This window comes from Jaculus jaculus, chromosome 12 (assembly GCF_020740685.1).
Source record: "Jaculus jaculus isolate mJacJac1 chromosome 12, mJacJac1.mat.Y.cur, whole genome shotgun sequence".
In the NCBI taxonomy this organism is placed as follows: domain Eukaryota; kingdom Metazoa; phylum Chordata; class Mammalia; order Rodentia; family Dipodidae; genus Jaculus; species Jaculus jaculus.
The window spans coordinates 68,966,524-68,987,936 of NC_059113.1; the positions used below are offsets into that span (position 1 = coordinate 68,966,524).

At 39.4% G+C, this 21,413-nt stretch overlaps 1 protein-coding gene across 3 annotated transcripts in view; it reads left to right on the forward strand.

The window, feature by feature from the left end:
* Nucleotides 1-21,413, forward strand: part of Spata5 (spermatogenesis associated 5) — a 257,900-nt gene that overhangs the window by 36,187 nt on the left and 200,300 nt on the right. For all 3 annotated transcript variants that reach the window (XM_004667022.2, XM_045131630.1, XM_004667023.2), the window contains exons 4-6: nucleotides 5,446-5,504; nucleotides 7,461-8,102; nucleotides 9,069-9,198. In XM_004667022.2, the coding sequence (XP_004667079.1) occupies nucleotides 5,446-5,504; nucleotides 7,461-8,102; nucleotides 9,069-9,198 (831 nt within the window). The remainder of the gene's footprint in view (nucleotides 1-5,445; nucleotides 5,505-7,460; nucleotides 8,103-9,068; nucleotides 9,199-21,413) is intronic.

The following is a 21,413-nucleotide window of genomic DNA, read 5'->3' on the forward strand; positions in this document are numbered from 1 at the left end:
GTATCGCTTCTCCACGTGTGCTTTTACCTTGCGGTCTGCTCCTCCCTCCGTTGCTCGCTGCGGTTCTCCCCTCACGTTTCCCAAGTTGCGGAGAGCGCGGTGTGAGGGGAAAATCCCGCACCTGGCTTGTCCTGCAGCTCGAGCCGAGAGTCCGGCGGCTTTCTGCCGCTCCGCGGCTGCGGCGGGTGGCCGAGCCGCCCCGGAGCCGCTGTTCCCGCCTGTGCAGGCTCTGGATGCTCTGGAACTCTTCCACTTCTCCGCTGCCGCCTCAATTTCCTATACACCTCACTTTTTAGTAAAAGTGTGTATTTTGCTGAGTTTTTTTTGGTCTTTTTCCCCCCTAGGCTACTTTGGCGTGGTACCTACGCCGCCATCTTAACCGGAAGTCCGAAATAAGGTTTTTTTTCCCATTTTTTTTGTTTTTTGAGGTAGGGACTCACTTTAGCTCAGACTGATCTGGAATTTACTATGTAAGTAGTCTCAGGCTGGCCTCAGATTCACAGCGATCCTCCTACCTCTGCCTCCCAAGAGGTGGGATTAACGAGAAGTAATTTTTCATTGTGATTTTTCATGCACAAAGTTGATTGTATATTTAACTCATACAGTAGTCACCCTAGAAAAACAAAGGACTGTTGCCAAGAAGGTTTTAAAAGTTACCTGCCAAAGGCTAAGATGTTTGAATTATTGTATGTATAAAGTACTTCATTTATTCTTTTGGCTATATCCCACATATAATAGAATTTTAATAGTTGGCTTATATAAGTCCAAAATTCATTTTATTTATTTATTAATTATTTTCTGAAGTGTTTATTTGAAAGAAAGGAGAAAGAGTGCGAGAGACTATGAATGGTTGCAAGCAAATTCCTGAGGCATATAGCATATACCATTTTGTGCATCTCTCTTTAGATGGGTATTGGGGAATTGAACCTGGTTGTCAGGTTTTGCAAGCAAGCACCTTTCACTACTAGCTGTCTATTGCAGTCAGCTTCATGTTCCTGGCAGAAAACAACCAAACAAGAGCACTTTGTAGGAGGAAAGAGTTTTCTTTTCTTTTTTTTTTCTTTTTCTTTCGGCTTACAGACTCAAGGGGAAGCTCCATGATGGCAGGGGAAAACAGTGGCATGAGCAGAGGGTAGACTTCATCTCCTGGCCAACATCAGATGGGCAACAGCAGCAGGAGAGTATACTAAACACTGGCAAGGGGAAAGCTCACTGTGATACCATTAATTTGCCCCCAATAATACATCACCTCCAAGAGGTTCTAATTACCAAGTTGCCATTGAGAGCACATAAGTTTACAGGTGACACTTGGATCAAGCCATTATAGTCTTCCCCTGATCCTCATAAACTGATAACCAAGTTCAATCATTCTAATTAGTGACTAGTTTCTAAGTTCCAATTCTCCCCCTCCAGCTAGGCTACTCACAGTCCTGGCAAACTTCATCTGGCACTGGTAGCTCTCCTTGGCAGCCATCTTGTACTGGCATTTCCACTGTGTCTCTACTGCAACCCACTATCCATCCTCATGGTTCTCCATACAGGTAATCCAGCAAGCCTGCTTCACACTGCCCATGGCCATTTAAAAAAACAAAACCGTGCTGCAAATTGAATGACCCTATCTTTCCTGCATTTGTTATACTCTGTAGTACCAAGTGGACTACCAACTTGTTAATCTGGGGAGAAATAAAGCAGACTTTGAGGAACAGGACACTCCTTCCGCATTCAGGCTCCTTCAAAAGAGTTTGCATTCTTTCTGTTGTCGCAGTGCAGGTCAGGTGGCCCAATCTCAGTAGTTGTAATCTCACTTGCACCTGAATGAGCAGTAGTTTCGGCCCAGAAATTTCCTTTTTTTCTGTGCCATGTCCCTCTGCTCATACTGGTCCATTTCTGTGTAATGCACAAGTTCTTAGGACACAGGGAGGCAGAATGCATCTCAAAATCCAAAGTTCTTTCTGAATTCAGGTCTTTCAACTCTTCCCAGAATAGTCCACAAAGCTGTAATTACAGTAATGCAAGATGTCACTTAGGCCAGTCCTTTAGCATTCCACCATCAAATCAGTCCCTAGAGGCCAAAAGCCACACAGTCTGGTTTCTATCAACAATGATCCCCACTTCTTGATAACCATTTTACTGTTGCAGTCAGCTTTTTTTTTTTTTTTTTTTTTTGAAGCAGAGGTAGGGGGCTCTCTGTGAGTTCAAGGCCAGCCTGAGACTGCACAGTGAATTCCTGGTCAGCCTGAGCTACAGTGAGACCCTACCTCAAAAAGCAACTGGAAAATTTTATTAGTGATTTTTGAGCTCCTCCTAGTGGAAATAATTTTATTTACACCCATTTAAATATTTTTATTTTTATTTATTTGAGAGAGACAAAGAGGTAGAGAGAGAGAGAGAGAGAGAGAGAGAGAGAGAGAGAAAATATGGTTGTGTGCCAGGGCCTCCAGCCACTCCAGATCGATGCAGCACCTCATACATCTGGCTTAGGAGGGTTCTGGGGAATTGAACCTGGGTCCTTTGGCTTTGTAGGCAAGTGCCTTAACTGCTAAGCCATTTCTCCAGCCCCATATACACCCATTTTTAAAACATTTTTATTTATTTTTGAGAGAGAAAAAGGCAGAGAGAGAGAGAATGAGTGTGTAAGGACCTCTACCTGCTACAGTCGAACTCAAGACACATGTGCCACCTTGTGCATCTGGCTTATGTGGGTTGTGGGGAATCAAACCAGAGTCCTTTGCCTTTGCAGGCAAGCACTTTAACCACTAAGCCATCTCTTTGGCTCTTATACATACATTATATATACATATATACTTTTTTTTTTTTCTGCTGCTGCTCTGTTTGGTTGATTTTTTGAGGTAGGGTCTTACTATACCTCTGGCTGATCTGGAATTCACTATGTAGTCTCAGGGTGGCTTTGAACTCATGGCAGTCCTCCTACCTCTCAGCCTCCCAAGTGCTTGGATTAAAGATGTAAGACATCACGCCCGGCCATCCTTTTTTTCTTTTTTTTTTTTTAAGCAAAATTCATTGAGTACTTTTTCCTATTCTTACCCATATCTATGTTTACTAGTCAGTTTAATAAAATAACTAACTTGATTCAGTATTTAATAAATAGAATTCAGCATAAACAGTTAAGGATATAGATTGCCACGTCCTCATTAATTTACCCATATATTTGATCCATGAAATTTCTTCTCAGTTCTGTTTTATCTCTTTCATAATGAAGATGTAATTGATTATTATTATGTTTTTGTTGATTGTATTCTCTTCAAGTTGTCTTCAACTCTAATAGCAAATACAGAATAGTTCTTGGAGGGAAATGTATACATATATGTATCTCTTAAATCCTTGACACTACTCATTCTAGTTTATGTTATAAAGGAGAAAATGATGCTCCGAAGTATTAAAGTGGTTTGTGTGAAACTCCTCCAATTCAGAGTTGGGGATTAACACCCCTCTAAAGTGGCCCCATAGCTGGAGCTTCTTTTACTGTACCACATCATTTTCTTTTTATTTTTAAATTTTTTGGTTCATTTTATTTATTTGTTTGAGAGTGACAGACAGAGAAAGGCAGATAGAGAGAGAGAGAGAGAGAGAGAATGGCCAGGGTCTGCAGCCACTGCAAACAAACTCCAGATGCGTGCACCCCCTTGTGCATTTGGCTAATGTGGGTCCTGGGGAATCAAGCCTCGAACCGGGGACCATAGGTTTCACAGGCAAGCGCACCAGCCCCTACATCATTTTCTTTAAGTGAGAGTTGAAACAAAAATGTTACTTTATTTTACCTCAGTTAACACTGTGGTTAGTAGGTGGCCCGAATTTTTTGCTGTGGTAGTCCAATAATGACCATAAATAGTCCTGATTTGGGGGATAAAATTATAGTGAATTGTTGATTTTGTTAACTACAGCATTCATAAATAATGAGATTGACTCAGATGTTGTAGTAGGGACATGGTTTATGTTTTGACCAAATGGCCTGGCTGATCAGTCTTCCCTTGTGCTAAACTACCTCTTCCATGGGTTCACTGACAGAGGTGGGCAGCCCTTGGCCTCCTCTTCTGCTTGTATATGGTCTGCTGACATATGAGGAAGAGAAATGTTTGTGTTTCTAAAACTCTTGAACTCTTATAAGTGCAATAATGTTTTGGTGTGCTCACTTCTGCACAAGCAACTCTTTTGGAGGAAACACTGATCACTAGGAAGACCAAGCATCTTTTTTTTTTTTAATTTATATTTTATATTTATTTGACAGAAAGAGGGCGAGAGAGTGAGAGAATGGGCATGCTAGGGCCTCCATTTAGTCAAACAACAATAGTAGTTTTCCCTGCAGTGTCTTCCAAGCCATAGGTGTTTGATTAGTTTCTCAGAACCAGCCATAAGTTTCCTTCTATGGCACAGGCTTGAAATCCATTCAGAAAACAGTTGGGTTACCCCCGTGTTCATCATGCTGATATTGCACTGATGGGTTCATCTAGTCTGTTAGACATCTTTTTGTTTGTTTGTTTGTTTTAATTTTTTTGTTTTTTATTTGTATTTATTTATTTGAGAGCAACAAAGAGAGGAAGAGGCAGAGAGAGAGAGAATGGGTGCACCAGGGCCTCCAGCCACTGAAAACAAACTCCAGATGCCTGCGCCCCCTTGTGCATCTGGCTAACATGGGTCCTGGGGAATTGAACCTGGGTCCTTTGGCCTTGTAGGCAGATGCCTTAACTGCTGAGCCATCCCACCAGCCCCATCTTATTTCTTTTGTTATGCATGCTCTTCAGAGTAAATTTCCTCATAATCAGTACTCTTCCCTGCCCTACTTTTACCCCTTTTGTATTTTACTCTATAGGCTATGCTATTGTGAAAGAGGTCATTAGTATATTATACAAGGGAAATAGAGAGCCAGCTTTGAATAAAACCCTTATGCTGTGCTAGGCAGGTTCATAAAAGGAGTGATTAGTTTATAGCAGCACAGACATGCACTTTTCACTATGAGTTATGTAATATACATGCTCACATGTGTGTACTTTTGTAAATTTATATATTGGTATTGTGTATTCGTATACATGTTCATGCAGTATATGTGTGTGTGTGAGAGAGGGAGAGGGAGCAAAAGAAATTAATGTTTTATCAAGCAATATTTACCATTTCTGTGTATAGTGTACTCTTAGATTTCTTACTCTAATAAATGCACTGGGTGAGACTGGTTTTTATGAATTTATGACTTAATAGTACCCTGTATTTTGAAGATCACGGACTTAAGCCTCTATGGTACCAAATTGCAGGTATTTTCTCAGCAGTAAGAAATATCTGAAAGGTGTAAATCATTTCAAAATTGTATGAATCAGGTTTCAAAGAAGTTATTCTTCTGGTGTTGTCTGTAACTATATACATGGCATTTTATACCACAGTTTAGATTTTGGTATGCCTGATGTTGATTTCTACTTCCATCTCCCCTTTTTACAGTGACAAAGATAGGGAAGTTAATGAAGAAGAACTGACTGGTTGTATTCTGAGGAAACTAGGTGAGACTAATATTTTAATATTTTATTTTATTACTTTTTTTTTTTTTTTTTTGAGGCAGGGTCTCACTCTAGCTCAGGCTGACTTGGAATTCACTGTGTAGTCTCAGGGTGGCCTTGAACTCATGGTGATCCTCCTATCTGTCCCTCCCAAGTGCTGGGATTAAAGGTGTGTACCACCATGCCCAGCCTATTTTAATGTTTTAAATTGTTTTCTTGTTTTTGCCTGTGTTGTTGTGCATATGCATGTGAAAGCTAGATGTTGACATTTGGGTCTTCTCTATTCTGTGTTTTCTTGAGAAGAGGGTCTTTCATTAAACCCAAAATTCATAATTCAGATAGTTAAGCTAGCCAGCAAGCCCCAGGGAGAGTCTTTCTCTCCACCTCCCCCAGTGCTCGTGTTATAAGCACACACTACTGTGCTCAACTTGTTTTTGCTTTGTGCGTGTATTGTTTGATATGTGATATGCCCCCCCCCCCCAATATGCTCACCTGTGGCAGGGTTGCCAAGGCAGAATATCAGCTGTCCCACTCCATTGCTCTTGTACCTAGTCTTTTTTAATCTGGAGTCTCTCTCACTGATTATGGAGCTTGGCTCTGATGATTCTCTCTCTAGTCCTCTGCAGGACTGGGGTTACAGGTGTGTGTGGTCACACCTACCTGTTTATGTGGGATCTCAAAGATTCTGGTGGTCTCAGGCCCTCGTACTTGTGTAGGAAGCACCTGAGCCATCTCTCCAGCCCCAACTATTAAAACAAAATTTACATGGGTACTGGAGATTGAACTCAGGTCTTCCTGCTTGCACAGCAAGCACTTTACTCTCTGAAGCATCACCTCAGCCCTTGTTTTATTAACTCTTAAGCAACAAGGCGATGGCCATAAGGGCTCTTATAGTCTTATAAACAAAGCTTTTATCAAAAATACCTTTAATCCAAGCACTTGGGTAGCAAAGGTAGGAGGATTTTGTTCTGAGTTGGAGGCTACCTTGAGACTACATAGTGAGTTCCAGGTTAGTGAGACTACATACATGGTGAGTTCCTGGTCTAGAGGGAAACCCTACCTTGAAAAACCAAAAAACAAACAACAACAAAAAATCTTTGGAGAATATTCCCCTTAATATTTCTTTGAAACAGGAATGTATTACTTTTCCCAGTAAATTGACTGACATTTGAGCTATGGAGAGTATATGAGAATATGTGACCTATCATTGGACAAGGCTAGTGGTTGAACTGAGAACTTTTAAATGCTTATTATGCTGTTTTCAGAAAGAGTAGTTTCATTGTTGAGTTAAGTGTGCCATTTCAGTTTAGCTTATTGCAAATATGGACTTCCTGGCTTTTTGTTGATAGAGTATTAGATCTGTTGACTGTACAGAATTTGAAAGAATCATCTTTTCTGACCTGCTGCTGTTATAGCAGCAGAATGTTAGACCATCTGTTATGACAATACTTCTGATGTTGTTTGTTTTTTGAGGTAGGGTCTTAATCTAGCACAGGCTGACCTGGAATTCACTCTGTATTCTCAGGGTGGCCTCGAACTCATGGCTATCCTCCTACCTCTGCCTCCCGAGTGCTGGGATTAAAGGTGTACACCACTATGACTGGCTCGGCAGTACTTTTAGTAGTACTTTACCTTTTTTTGTTTCTTCAGTCCTTTAATTTTATTTTATTTTTTATTTATTTGGGGGGGGCAGATATATATGGAGGTCAGGAGAATATGTACATGCCAGGTCCTCTAGCCACCACAGACAGACTCCAGACACATGTACCACCTTATGCATCTGGCTTATGTGGGTCCTGGGGAATAGAACATGGGCCCTTTGGCTTTGCAGGCAAGTGCTTTAACTGCTAAGCCATCTCTCCAGCCCTCTTCAGTAACTTTTATAACTAGCAAGAAACTTGTTAATTGTTATTAAAACTGTTAAACTGGTAAAAAAAAAAATGTGTTACTATTTTCTAGATGGCAAGATTGTCTTACCAGGAAACTTTTTGTACTGTACCTTCTATGGACGACTATGCAAGTTACAAGTGTTGCAAGTAAAAGGAGCAGATGGCATTACATTGGGAAGACCTCAGAGTAACTCTGGCACTGATGCTCAGGAAATGGCCTGTGAACATTACAGCATGGAATCCAGTGACTTGGATATATCCTTCCAGCTCGGCCAGTTAGATCTTAAAGAGTCTCAGAGCCCTGTATCAAGTATTCCTTGTAAACCTGTGGCTGACAGAAATATAAATAAAGCTGGTGATGATTTGTTGGATGTTACACAGAGCCCTGGTGATGGCAGTGGACTTGGACTTGAGGAAGCCATAGGTCTTAAATGTAGCTTTGATTCAGCTAACGAAGGAAACAAGCAGCTTATCAAGGAAGAGAAACCATTAACATCTGCCAGAGCAGGGTCAAAGTGTAATACTGATACTTTTTATTTTATTTCTTCAACAACAAGAATCAGTCTTAGAAAAAGTTATACAAATTCCAAAGAACAAGACAACCAATTCAAAGTAACATATGACATGATTGGTGGCTTAAATAGTCAGCTGAAAGCTATTAGAGAAATAATTGAATTGCCTCTCAAGCAACCTGAGCTTTTCAAGAATTATGGTAGGTTATCTTCATTTTACTGTATCAGAAGTGTTACATTCATAACCAAAGAGCAGTTAGCTAGTTTTACTGTCTACCAATTAATTGCATATCTTCTTTTCCTGTCTTTATCTTCTGAGTGTTAGGTGATGGACAGCTTGTATCTTCTAAAAGCATGTGTCCATGTGCTTGTCTTGGGTCTATAAGTGTCATGCTAAGCTGTAATGTCTAAATAAGTAAATCAAACACTCAAATAGCTTAGTTAAAACTTCTTCCTTAGGAAGTATATAGCTCTGTGAAGATTTCTGATTTGAAGCAATTAAGGCAGTAACTTGACTCTCAGGAAACCTACACTGCTTCTGCAATTGTTATTCATAGTCTTTGTTTCTGTTTGTTATGTACTATTTTTTCTTCTCTAAATGAATCTTTATATATGTAAATAAACCCTTGGATTTATATCTTTGCTTAAAGTGTTTATATTTTCCAAGATGAGGTGTTAGGATTGGTGGCTTGTTTTTATTTGCTAATTTTTGTTTTTTTGAGGTAGGGTCTCACTCCAGCTCAGGCTAATCTGGAATTCACTATTTGGTCTCAGAGTGGCCTTGAACTAATGGTGATTCTACTACCTGTGCCTTCTGAGTGCTGGAATTAAAGGCGTACACCACCTTGCTCAGCACTGTCTAATTTTATCTGGATTTTTTGTTCTGATTGTTGAACTTGCTCAGTAGGATGGGCATGACAGTAGTATGGGTGTCCATTGCTCTTCAGTAGTATGCTTCCTCTCCAGCTTGGGATCTGTAGAGAAATACACAGTAATTGTTCAGGGGTTCTAGAATTGAAACAGTATATATTTCTGGAGATGGGGAAAGATTTCTTACTTTGTGATGAAAGGCCAATTTCCATTTATTTTATATTTGAAGTCCTTTGGCAGCATTTATTTAAGAAACTTAATAATGCTTAATTCAGTGTTCTCTGTTTTTCTTTTAGGAATTCCAGCTCCTAGAGGAATACTACTCTATGGTCCTCCAGGTACTGGGAAGACAATGATTGCCAGGGCTGTTGCTCATGAAGTCAGAGCTTATGTTTCCGTAATTAATGGTCCTGAAATTATAAGCAAGTAGGTATATGACTTAATAAAATAAACTTAAGTATACCTATGAAATATGGCTTTTAAAAATTGCTGTGTTGTATTCTGTTCATATACTTCATATATTTTAAATTTGTCTTTGGAGAGGGACTTTATAATTTTTATTATGTATATAATTTATTTTGACCATAGTACCCTCTCATCACTGTCTTATCTCCCCTCTGCCATACCACTTCTAATGAGCCACTTCCTCCAGCCAGGCCCTTTACTATTTTGATGTCTTTCATGATGTTACTTTGCTTGACTTCATCATCCATGATGACATATTGATGAGCCCAATATTGTACATGTGATGAGAGTCACTGTGAGGTCATAAGCACAACTGCCACAACATGTTTGCAATACAACATTGCAAAGTACATGTACCCCTCCTATAGCTCTTAAATTCTTTCCAACACTCCTTCTATAGTGTTTACTGAGACTTGGTGTATGTTAGGGATGTTTCATTTAATGTTGAGCATATAAATGATGTTTCTTTTCAGCACATTGAAGAGTTTGAGTTTTCCCAGTAGTCACCCCCAACTGTCAAAAGAACATTCTCTAATCATAAGTAAGAGCAGCACTACCATATGGACATAAATATTTAAGTATTCAGAGGACATTTTGATGGCCACAACATATCCATTTAGTCAAACAACAGTAGTAGTTTTCCCTGCAGTGTCTTCCAAGCCATAGGTGTTTGATTAGTTTCTCAGAACCAGCCATAAGTTTCTTTCTATGGCACAGGCTTGAAATCCATTCAGAAAGCAGTTGGGTAACCCGTGTTCATCATGCTGTTATTGCACTGATGGGCTCATCTAGTCTGTTGGACTTCTTTTTTTTGTTTGTTTGTTTATTTGTTTTAATTTTTTTTTTGTTTTTTATTTGTATTTATTTATTTGAGAGCAACAAAGAAAGAAGAAGAGGCAGAGAGAGAAAGAATGGGTGCGCCAGGACCTCCAGCCACTGAAAACAAACTCCAAATGCCTGCTCCCCCTTGTGTATCTGGCTAATGTGGGTCCTGGGGAATCAAGCCTCGAACTGGGGTCCTTAGGCTTCACAGACAAGCTCTTAACCGTGAAGCCATCTCTCCAGCCCTGTTTTTTTTTTTTTTTTTTTTTAAATGGTATGGTTTACCTGTAGCCAAGGCTAACCTGGAATTCACCATGTAGTGTCAGGGTGGGACCTTGCACTCATGGCGATCCTCCTGCCTCTGCCTTCTGAGTTCTGGGATTAAAGGTGTATGCCACCACAACTGACTTCTGGATGTGTACTTCACAGGGTTGACTGCTGGTTAAGGATCCCAGCAGCCTGCATATCATCTTCCAGTACTAAAGCAGTAGGGACTCACTATCTGCTTGATTTCTTAGTGTCTAGCAACTAACACATGTGGTGTCTTCAGTAATAGGGTCTTACCATCTAGTTCTGCTGGTGAACCCAAAGCATCAGCAATAGCCTATATTGTTTTGGAGGTCTTAGGGGCTTTCCTGGGCGTTGGCTGGGAATTATCCTACCCCTGGCACAGGATGTTTCATTAGAATAACCTATGACTTAAATTTCATTTTTAATTATCTAACAGAAATATATTGCCATATGGTTTATTCATTTTTTCTGTAGTTTTGGTTAAACCTACCTCTACTCCCTCTTCTCTTTCATCCTTCTCCCTTGACTCCCCGCTTAGATCTTTCCACCACCAGTATTCTGGCCCTTTACTTAAATATCTGCTATCCCTAACCTTAAGCACTCCCCACTCATGACCTCTTACTGGCTTCTTAGCCTGTAGTTACTGATTGTTAACTCTGTCTTACATACTTTTTTTTTTAAAAAAAAGCTATGATCTGGCTCATGAGAGAGAGAAAGAAAGAGAGAGGGGAGGGAGGGAAAGGAGAGAGAGAGAGAGAGAGAGTGTGTGTGTGTGTGAGAGAGAGAGAGAGAGATGGACATTTGTCTTTGTACTTGGGTTACTTCATTTTGTAAAATATTTTCTAGCTTCGTCCATTTTCTTGCAAATTTCATTAAAAAATTTAAAAAATATTTGTACATGTGTTTTTGTGTAGGCATGTGTATGCACATACTCACCTTTGTGTGTGGATGGGCCAAGGCCTCTTGCCATTTCAGATGAACACCAGATGCTTGTATCACTTACTGCATCCAATTGATGGACATGTAGGTTGATTCCATTTTCTAGCTTTTGTGAATAAAAGTAATAAACATAGATGTGTAGATATCTCAATAGATTTCATTCCCACCAACAGTGTAGAAGGGTTCCTGTATTTCCACATTCTCCTCAGCATTTACTGTCATTTATTTTCTTTATAATTGCCAATCTGACAGGAGTGAGATGGAATCTCAAAATAGTTTTAATAAGCATTTTCCTGATGACTAAGGATGTAGAACATTTTTTGGATGTTTATAGGCCATCTGTATTTCTTCTTTTGAGAACCAGCTTATTTTTTAAATGTTTATTGTTATTATTAACAAAAAGTTTTATATATATACTTCATGTCTTTTCCCTCATCCCTGCCCTGATTCCATTGGGGATGCTCCTCTGTGGGGTTGCAGGTATACCCCATGGGGTTGTAGTTTATGCATTGTGAGAACAGTAATCAGTTATTTTGGGGGGAGAGGGAATGCCTCTGAGCATGATGTCTCAACCTATGGCTCTTACAATCTTTCTGCCCCTCTTCCGCAAAATTTTCTGAGCCGTGGTGGGTGAGTTTTAAGTCTATTTCAATAATAAGCACTTAGGAGCCTCTGGAGCTCTACTTTGGTATATGTTGAGTATCCTCAGGGTCTGTCTCCTACACTCTAGCACTGATTATCAGGTTCAGCATGGAAGCGGTACTCTTCCTCGTCTCCCTATTCCTCTGGATTCAGCTGTGGCTTGGTTGAAGTGCAAGGGTTAGTTTATATTCTCTAGTCTCGCTACCTTCTGAGGAAGAATAGATTCTCCAATGGAGAGAAGTCAGATAGTTTACATGGGATAAGCATTATTAATTTATGGAGAATTTGATATATGTAACCCCACTTTTAGCCAAAGACTAGTGAGACTTGACACTGGAGAACATAATCTGTGTCTCCATAGGATTGTGATCTGGTTCCCTATTCTAGATATGGGTTCCCTTAAACTGAGTGGATCTCTTAACGGATCAAAAAACTATTGCTTACCCAACAAGGCTGTGTGCCATTATTGCGCTAGATTGTACCTCCTGTCAGGGTGTTTGCTTCTGAGTAGCTTAGACCTCTGGTTGCTCAGACCTTTATCGGCCATTTTCCTCTAGTAGCTTATGTAGTGCTTTCCAGCAATAGATAGGATGTCTGTGTAGTCAATTTTTTTGTTTGTTTTGTTTTTCTTTTTGGTTTTCCAATGTAAGGCCTTGCTGTAGCCCAGGCTAACCTGGAATTCACTATGTAGTCTCAGGCTGGCTTTGAACTCACAGTGATGCCCTGCCTTCTGAGTTCTTGGATTAAAGGTGTGCATTACCATTCCCAACTTTGATTTTCTTATTGTTTGTTCTATTCCCAGTGTCCTTTGCTGTACAAAAGCTTTGTAATTTCTTTGGTTGGTGTGTTTGGTAGTTTGATTATAATATAGTGAGGAGAGGTTCTTTCCAGATTTTGTCTGGCTGGTGTTCTAAAGGCTTCCTGTATCTGCATTGGCACCTCTTTCCCAATTTGGGGGAAGTTTTCTTCTATGATTTTGTTGAAGATGCCTACTATGCCTTTGGAGTAGAATTCTTCTCCTTCTACTATGCCCTGAATTCTTATATTGGATCTTTTCATAGTGTCCGGAATATCTTGAAATTCCCACTCATACTTTTCTATAAGTTTGTCTTTCTCTTTGTTGGACTGTATTAGATCTGCCACCTTGTCTTCTAGCTTAGGTATTCTGTACTCTCCTTCATCCATCCTACTGGTGAGATTTTCTACAGTTTTTTATTTCATTAACTGTGTTCTTCATTGCTAGTAATTCTGATTGGTTTTTCTTTATTATTTCTATTTCCTTATTCATGTCTTGTATTGCCTTCTTTATTTCATGAAATTGGTGTCCTGCATCTTCTTTGATTCCTTTGATTTTCTCTTTGAGTTCTTCTGACTCCTTTGATTTGTTCTTGACTTCTTTGAGCATATTTACAATCATTCTTTTGAACTCTTTCTCAGGCATTTCCTCTAACTCGTTCTCACTGGAGGACATTTCTGATGCATTAATACTGTTAGGTGGGTTTATATTGTCTTGCTTTTTAGTGTTTCTTGTGTTATAATGTATATATTTTTGCATCTTGGATTAAATTAGTGCTTGGATTTTCTATCTAGCTGGGTATTCTTAGCTGTATCAATTGATTTGATGTTATATATCTTCAGGGTAGGAGCTTAAGGTGTTAGGTGTGGCTCTTAAGGCTCTCAGAGTATCTACAAAGGTGTTCCTAGGGGTTGAGTTTCCCTGCTATGGGAGTATTCATGTAGGCTGAGTGGAATAAAATACAGGTAGATTCTAAAAGTTAACTAAACACTGTACACATTCAATCAGAAACAGCACCGAATATTTATGCAAGAGTAGTTATAACGACCAGATCCTCTATCAACAAAGAGGTTGAAATTTCTAGTCTGTTGAGGGATCCAAGTCAGCTTGTGACCAAGTGAGACCCTTCCCTGGTGCAATCAATCCCAGTTACCTTTTAGGATGATTTTGGTCTCAGTCACATTGCTGGCTGGGTTGTTGGGCTGCTGTCCTGTTTTCTGGAGCTGGCACTGGCTTTTCCTACGGGGCAAACCGAGGCTGGCAACTGTGGCCTTGCAGATCGGCACCTCAGCTGCTGGAACTGCTGCTGCTGCAGCTACTGCTGGCACTGCTGGATCTGTTGCCATTGCTGCTAAAGCTGCCACTGCTGGGTCTGTCGCCGCTGCTGCTGAAGCTGCTGCTACTGCTGTAGCTGCCACTGCTGGTTCCGCCACTGCTGCCTTTGAAGCTGCCATTGCTGGATCTCCTGCTACTGCCTCTGAAGCTGCCACTGAAGCTGCTGCTGCTGTATCTGCCGCTGCCGCCTCTGAAGCTGCCACTACTGGATCCACCACTGCTGGGGCCACTATTGCTGGTGCCGGAGCCGCTGATGTTGCTGCCGGACCCTGCTCCTGCTTGTGTCCGGCTGTCGGGTCAAGTTGGCATGGCTGGTCCCGGGACGCTGCTCTGTTTGCTGGAGCTGGGCTCAGGCGGTGGGGGCGGGCAGGGAGCCACAGCTCCTCTAGTTCTCTCAACTGCTCCACGTGTTCTTCTACCTCGTGGTCTACTCCTCTGTTGCTCATTGCTGCTCTCCCTTCACATTTCTTGAGTTGTGGAGAGCTCCGGTGTGAGTGGAAGTTCCCCTCATCTGGCTTTTCTTGTGGCTTGAGCCGAGCCTGGCGGCTTTCTGGTGCACCACCGCCACCGCCACAGTCGGCATACCTGCCAGGGCCCGGCCTGTGTGGGCTCTGGATGCTTTGGATCTCTTTCTTCTGCTTCTCCCCTGCCGTTTCAATTTCCTATACACCTCACTTTTTAGTAAAAGTGTGTATTTTGCTGAGTTTTTTTTTTTGTTTTTTGTTTTTTCACCCCCTAGGCTGCTTTGGTGTGGTACCTACGCTGCCATCTTAACCGGAAGTCCTAACAAAGCCCAAAAGCTTTGTAATTTCATGAGGTACCATGGTTGATAAGTGGTTTTATTTCCTGGGCAGGTGGGGTTATATTCAGAAAGTCATTGCCTATGCCAGTATGTTGAAGGATTTCTCCTAAAATTTCCTTTAGCTATTTCAGAGTTTCAGGTCTGATGTTAAGGCCTTTGATCTATTTCACCTGATTCTTCTGCATAGAGAAAGAAAAGGATCAATTTTCATCCTTCTACATAAAATATTCAGTTTTCCCAGTACCATTTGTTGAAGTGGCTATCTTTTTCTCCAGTGAGTATTATTGGCATTATTGTGGAAGATCAAGTGGCTGCAGCTGCCTAGACTTAAAACTGTATCCTCAATTCTATTCCATTGATCTATGTCTGCTTTTGTACCAGGACCAATGCTACTTTTGCTACTATGGCTCTGAAATATAGCTTAAAGTCAGGTGTGGTGATACCAGAAGCCTTATTTTTGTTGCTCAAAATTGTTTTAGATATTCGGGGACTTTTGTGCTTCCAATGAATTTTTGTATATTTTTGTTTTCTATTTTCCATGAAGAATGCCAATCCAGGAACGTGGGATGTCTTTCCATTTCCTAGTGTCTTCTGCAATTTCTCACTTGGGTGTTTTGAAGTTTTCACTGTAGAGATCCTCCACTTTCTTGGTTAGGTTTATTCCAAGGTACTTTATTTTTTTTTTTTGATGCAATTGTGAATGGAAGTGATTCTCTGATTTCATCCTCTGTTTAAAGTCAGGTGTGATGATACCACCAGCTTTATTTTTGTTGCTCAAAATTGTTTTAGATATTTGGGGATTTTTGTGCTTCCAAATAAATTTTTGGATTGTTTTTTCAATTTCCATGAAGAATGCCATTGGAATTTTGATGGGGATTGCATTTAATATGTAGATTGCTTTTGCTAAGATTGCCATTTCTACAATATTGATTCTCCAATCCAAGAACATGGGATGTCTTCCCATTTCCTAATTTCTTCAATTTCTCACTTGTGTGTTTTAAAATTTTTCACTATAGAAATCTTTCAGTTTCTTGGTTAGGTTTATTCCAAGGTACTTTATTTATTTATTTATTTTAATGCAGTTGTAAATGGAAGTGATTCTCTGATTTCATCCTAAGCATGTTTGTTTTTAGTATATTGGAACACTACTGATTTCTGTGTGTTTATTTTGTATCTTTCAATGTTGCTCAACTTGTTTATCAGCTTTAACAGTTTGCTGATAAGAGTCTTTAGGATCCTTTATGTATTGAACTATATCATCTGCAAATAATGAAACTTTCATCTCTTCCTTTCCAATTTGTATCTCCTTTATGTGTGTCTATTTTTTTTTATTGCTATAGCTAAAACTGCCAGTACTGTTTTACATAAAAGTGGGGAGAGTTGACACCCTTGTCTTTTTCCTGATTTTAATGGAAAAGCCTCATTTTTTTTTCCCCCATTTAGTACTATGTTGGCTGTAGTTTGTCATAAATAGCCTTTATTGTGTTGATATGTTCCTTTTATTCCCAGTTTCTCTACAACTTTTATCATGAAGGAATGTCGAATTTGTCAAATACTTTTCTCCATCTGTTGAGATTATCATGTGTTTTTTGAGTGTTACATTTATTGATTTGCTTAAGTTGAACCATCCTAGAATCTCTGGGATAAAGCCTATTTAGCTGAGGTGAATGATCTTTTTGATATATTATTGTGTTATTTTTGTCAATATTTTATTGAAAAGTTTTACATCTATGGTAATGAGGGAGATTGGTCTGTAATTTCGTTTTGTTCTGTCTCTATGTGGCTTTGTTATTAGGGTGATGCTCCCTTTGTAGGAGTTTGGTAGAATTCTTTCCTTTTCCATTTTGCGGAAAAGTTTGAGAAGCATTGGTGTTCTTCCCTGGAGGTCTGATAAAATTCACTGGTAATTCCATGTGGGCCTGGACTTTGATTAGTTGAGAGATTTTTTTTATAACTTGCTTTGCTGTCTGTACTTGTTATAAGTCTATTTAAGGGGTTATTCTCATCTTAATTTAATTTATGTAGGTCAAACAAATCATGGAGATCATCCATTTCTTTTAGATTTTACTTAGGGGAGTATATGTTCTTTGGAATCTGTTGTAATGGTGCCTTTTTATTTCTAAATTTTGTTGATTTGTGTCTCTGCTCTCTTTCTTTTGGTCTGATTTGGTAAGGGCTTATCAATCTTTTTTATTCTTTCAAAGGACCAACTCTGTTTCATTGATTACTTGTTTTGTTTCTATTTTATTTATTTCTGCCATAATGTTTATTATTATTTCCTCCTGTCTACTGAGTTTTGGTTTACTTTGTTCTTCTTTTTCCAAGGCTTTGAGATGTAGCATTAAGTTGGTTACTTGCAACCTTTCTATCTTTTTTTTTTTCCTCAGTCAGAGTTGGAATTCACTCTTTAGTCTTCAGGTTGGCCTTGACCTCATGGTGATCCTCCTACCTCTGCCTCTCGAGTGCTGGGATAAAAGGTATGTACCACCATACCCAGCTTTCTAATTTCTTTCTTTCTTTCTTTCCTTCCTTCTTTCTTTCTTTCTTTTTTTTTTTTTTGGAGTTATTTATTTATTTTTATTTATTTGTTTAAGAGAGAGAATGGGCATGCCAGTGCCTTCAGCCACTCTAAATGAACCCCAGATGCATGTGCTACCTTGTGCATCTGACAACTGTTCTGAGGTCTTTTTTTTATTATTTTTAAAAAAAACAAACATTTATTTGCAAGCAGAGAGAGACAGACACAGAGAGAGACAGAGAGAGAGTGGGCATACCAGGGCCTCTAGCCACTGCAAATGAACTCTAGATACATGTACCACTTTGTGCATCTGGCTTTACATGGGTACTGGGGAATTGAACCCAGGTCATTAGGCTTTGCAGGCAAATGCCTTAGTCACTGATCCATCATCTTTCCAGCCCTCCTCCTTTTTCTTTCTTTCTTTTTTTTCTCTTCTTCTTTTTCTTCTTTTTTTTTAAATCTTTATTAGCATTTTCCATGATTATAAAAAAATCCTGTGTTAATTCCCCCCCACACACACTTTCTCCTTTGAAATTCCATTCTCCATCATATTCTAATTTCTTAATATAGGCACTTAAAGGTATAATTTTACCTCTTTGGAGTGCCTTCATTGTGTCCCATAGGTTTGGTGTGTTGTGTTGTAGTAATCATCTTATTGAATGAATTTTTTGATTTCCTTCTTGGTTTCTTCAGTGTACTTTAAAAATATATATATATATATTATTTTTTTGTTTATTTGAGAGAGACAAAGAGGGAGGGAGGGAGAAGAGAGAGAGAGAGAGAGAAAGAACAGACATGCCATGGCCTGCAGTCACTGCAAACAAATTCCATGTGCTTGTGCCCCCTTGTGCATCTGGCTTATGTGGATCCTGGAGAGTTGAGTCTGGTTCCTTGAGCTTTGCAGGCAAATACCTTAACCACTTAGCCATCTCTCCAGCCCCTAGTGTACTTTTTAGTTTTAATGATTTTGTGAATGCTCCGTAGTTTGTCTTGCTGTTGATTTGTAGTTTAATCTCATTGTGATCAGATAGAGTACAAGGAATTATTTCAATTTTCCTGTATTTGTTAAGGTTTGCTTTGTGTCTGTTTTAGAGAATTTTCCATGTGCTGCTGAAAAGAATGTGTATTCAGCAGCATTTGGATGAAATGGTCTGTAGGTATCTGTGAGGTCCATTTGTTCTGTGACCTCATTTAATCCAAATGCTTTTTTGTTTCTTTTTTGCTGGGATGACTTATTAATTGATGAAAGTGGGGTGTTGAAGTCACCAACTACAACTGTGTTTGGTGTTATCTTTGACCTTAATTCTAACAGTGTGTGTTTGATGAAATTGGGATCCCCTGTGTTAGGTGGATATATGTTTAGAATTGCAGTGTTCTCTTGTTGGAGGGTTCCTTTGATCCATATAAAATGACCATCTTTATCTTTACTAACTAATGTTGATTTGAAGTCTACTCTGTCAGATATTAGGATAGTGACATCTGCTTGTTTTTTAGGCCCATTTGTTTCAAATACTGCTTTCTATCCTTTCACATTTAAGATAGTGTCCATCTTTTATGGAAAGGTGAGTTTCTTTGAGGCAGCAAATAGTAGGATCCTGCTTTTTAACCCAGACTACAAACCTGTATCTTTTGGTTGGGGCATTGAGGCTGTTGATACTGAGTTATTTACTGAAAGGTGCATGTTTATTCTTGCCATTCTTTTTATTGTGTAATCTTCCAGTTTTTCCTTTACTCTGTTGTGTCTTGTATTTGAGTATGATTTTTTTTCCTGTTTCCTTATGTGTGTGCATTTCTTCCTCTTCAGCATGGAGGATCCTTTCAATTATTTTCTATAGAGTTATTTTTAGTGCATATATATTCCTTTAGTCTGTATTTGTTGTGGAATGTCCTTATTTTTCAATTAATTTGGATGAATAGCTTTGCTAGATAAAGTAATCTTGGTTGACAGTTACCTTTTAGAACTTGGAATACATTATTCCAAGCTGTTCTGGCTTTCAAAGTTTGTGCTGAGTATTCTGCTGTTATCCTGATGGGCTAGCCTTTGTATGTGACTTGATTTTTCTCTCTAACTGCTTTTGGTATATTTTCTTTGGTTTGTGTGTTTTGTAGTTTAATTATAATACAATGGTGAGAGATTCTTTCTCAGTTTTGTCGGCTTCCTGTATCTGTCTGATTGACATCATTTTCCTTATTTGGGGGAAGTTTTCTTCTATGATTTTGTTTCTACTAATCCCTGAATTCTTATGTTTGTTCTCTTCATAGTGTTCCTGATGTCTTGAAATTCCCATTCATATCTTCCTGTTGCTTGTCTTTCTCTTTGTTGGACTGTAGTTGATATGCCAACATGTATTCTAGATATTTGATCCATTCTACTGGTGAGAGTTTCTACAATTTTCTGTTTGACTTACTCTGTTTTGTATTTCTATTGTTTCTTACTGGTATTTTTTCATTATTTTTGTTTCTTTACTCATGTGTTGTATTATTTCATTAAGTTGGTTTCTTGTATTGGGATTCCTTCAGGAGTTTGTTTTCTTCTTTGATTTCTTTGAAAATAGATAAGCTCCTTTTTTTTATGTTTGTTTATTTATTTATTTAGAAATAAAGAGGCAGAGAGAGAGAGAAAGTGGGAGAAAATGGATGCATCGGGGCCTCTAGCCACTACAAGTGAATTCCAGATGCATGTGCTATCTTGTGCATCTGGCTTACGTGGTTGTTGGGGAATCAAGCCTCGAACCAGGGTCCTTACACTTCACAGGCAAGTGCTTAATTGCAAAGCCATCTCTTCAGCCCGTAATCTTTTTTTTTTAAATTCTTTGTTAGGCATTTTATCTAAATCTGTCTCTTTGGAGGACATTTCTGATTTTTAATTTTTGGTGGGATTGTATTGTCTTGATTTTTTTGTGTTTCTTGTATTATAATGTAGAAATTTTTGCATCTTGAGTTAATTTGATGCTTGGGTTTTCTAATTATCTGCAATATCCCTAGCCGTGTGAATATGGATTTATAGATCTTTGGGGTAGGAGTTTAAGTGGCAGGTGTTGCTTTTATATTACTCCCAGAGTAACAGCAGAATTGATCCTAGGTGTTGAGTTTGACTGCTATTCAAATATTCTAGTAGGCTGGCTGGAGGAAATTACTGGGAAATTCTGAAATCCAATTTAGCCACATAAACATTCAATTAAAACCAGCCCAGATATTTACCAAAGAGTGGGGATTAAAACAGATAATCTAATAAGGTTAAAGTCCCTAAGCTTATGTGTTGTCCCACACCTTTAATCCTTTTAAATGTAAGGTTTAAATTTCTTGGCTGAAATGTATCTAGCTCAGCTTTGAGCCAAGTGAGACCCTTCACCCAATAATGACAAAAGATAAAGACAAAGGTCCTATAAATTAGGAAACATCAAAGGCAACAATAATCCACACCAAAATACAACTTATTTGAGAATGTAAAGCTGACCAAGAATATATCGCCAAGTCTAAAACATAACCTGCCCTTACATGAAAGATGATATTAGCACTTCCAGTGCAAACTTATATTCCTGGGTTTGTGTAAGTAGGCCCTGTTTTGGGATGGCTTCCAATCTCATCTATGCTGAGTACCCACCTTGCTCCCTCTCTGTTGAGCTGTGGACTTGGTTAGGCTGCTTGGGGTATTGGATCTGGTGTTCTGATCGGCTGTGTTGGATGCTATGTGGCTGGGGGGTGGTTCACTGTACTTCCTCTTGGGGTTAGGGAGGCTGTGTAGGGTCCTTGGAGTCGTACTGGAGCTGTGCAGTTGTTCCCAGTGATCCTCTTCCTCATGAGCTATTTAGCTGGTCCCTGCTGTCTTCTTCGGGTTTCTTCACTTTGCCCAGAGGCTTCTGTGAGTCAAAAATCCCTTTACTTGGCTTTTGTTTCTGTGGCTCAGGCAAGGCCAGGTCACCTCAGGCAGAGCCAGGTTGCCTCACTGACCAGTGCCATAGCTGGAGCCAGTTCTCACTGGTTACCTGCTTGCTAGAAGCTCTGGATCTCTCCTGCTTCTCTGCTGTGGT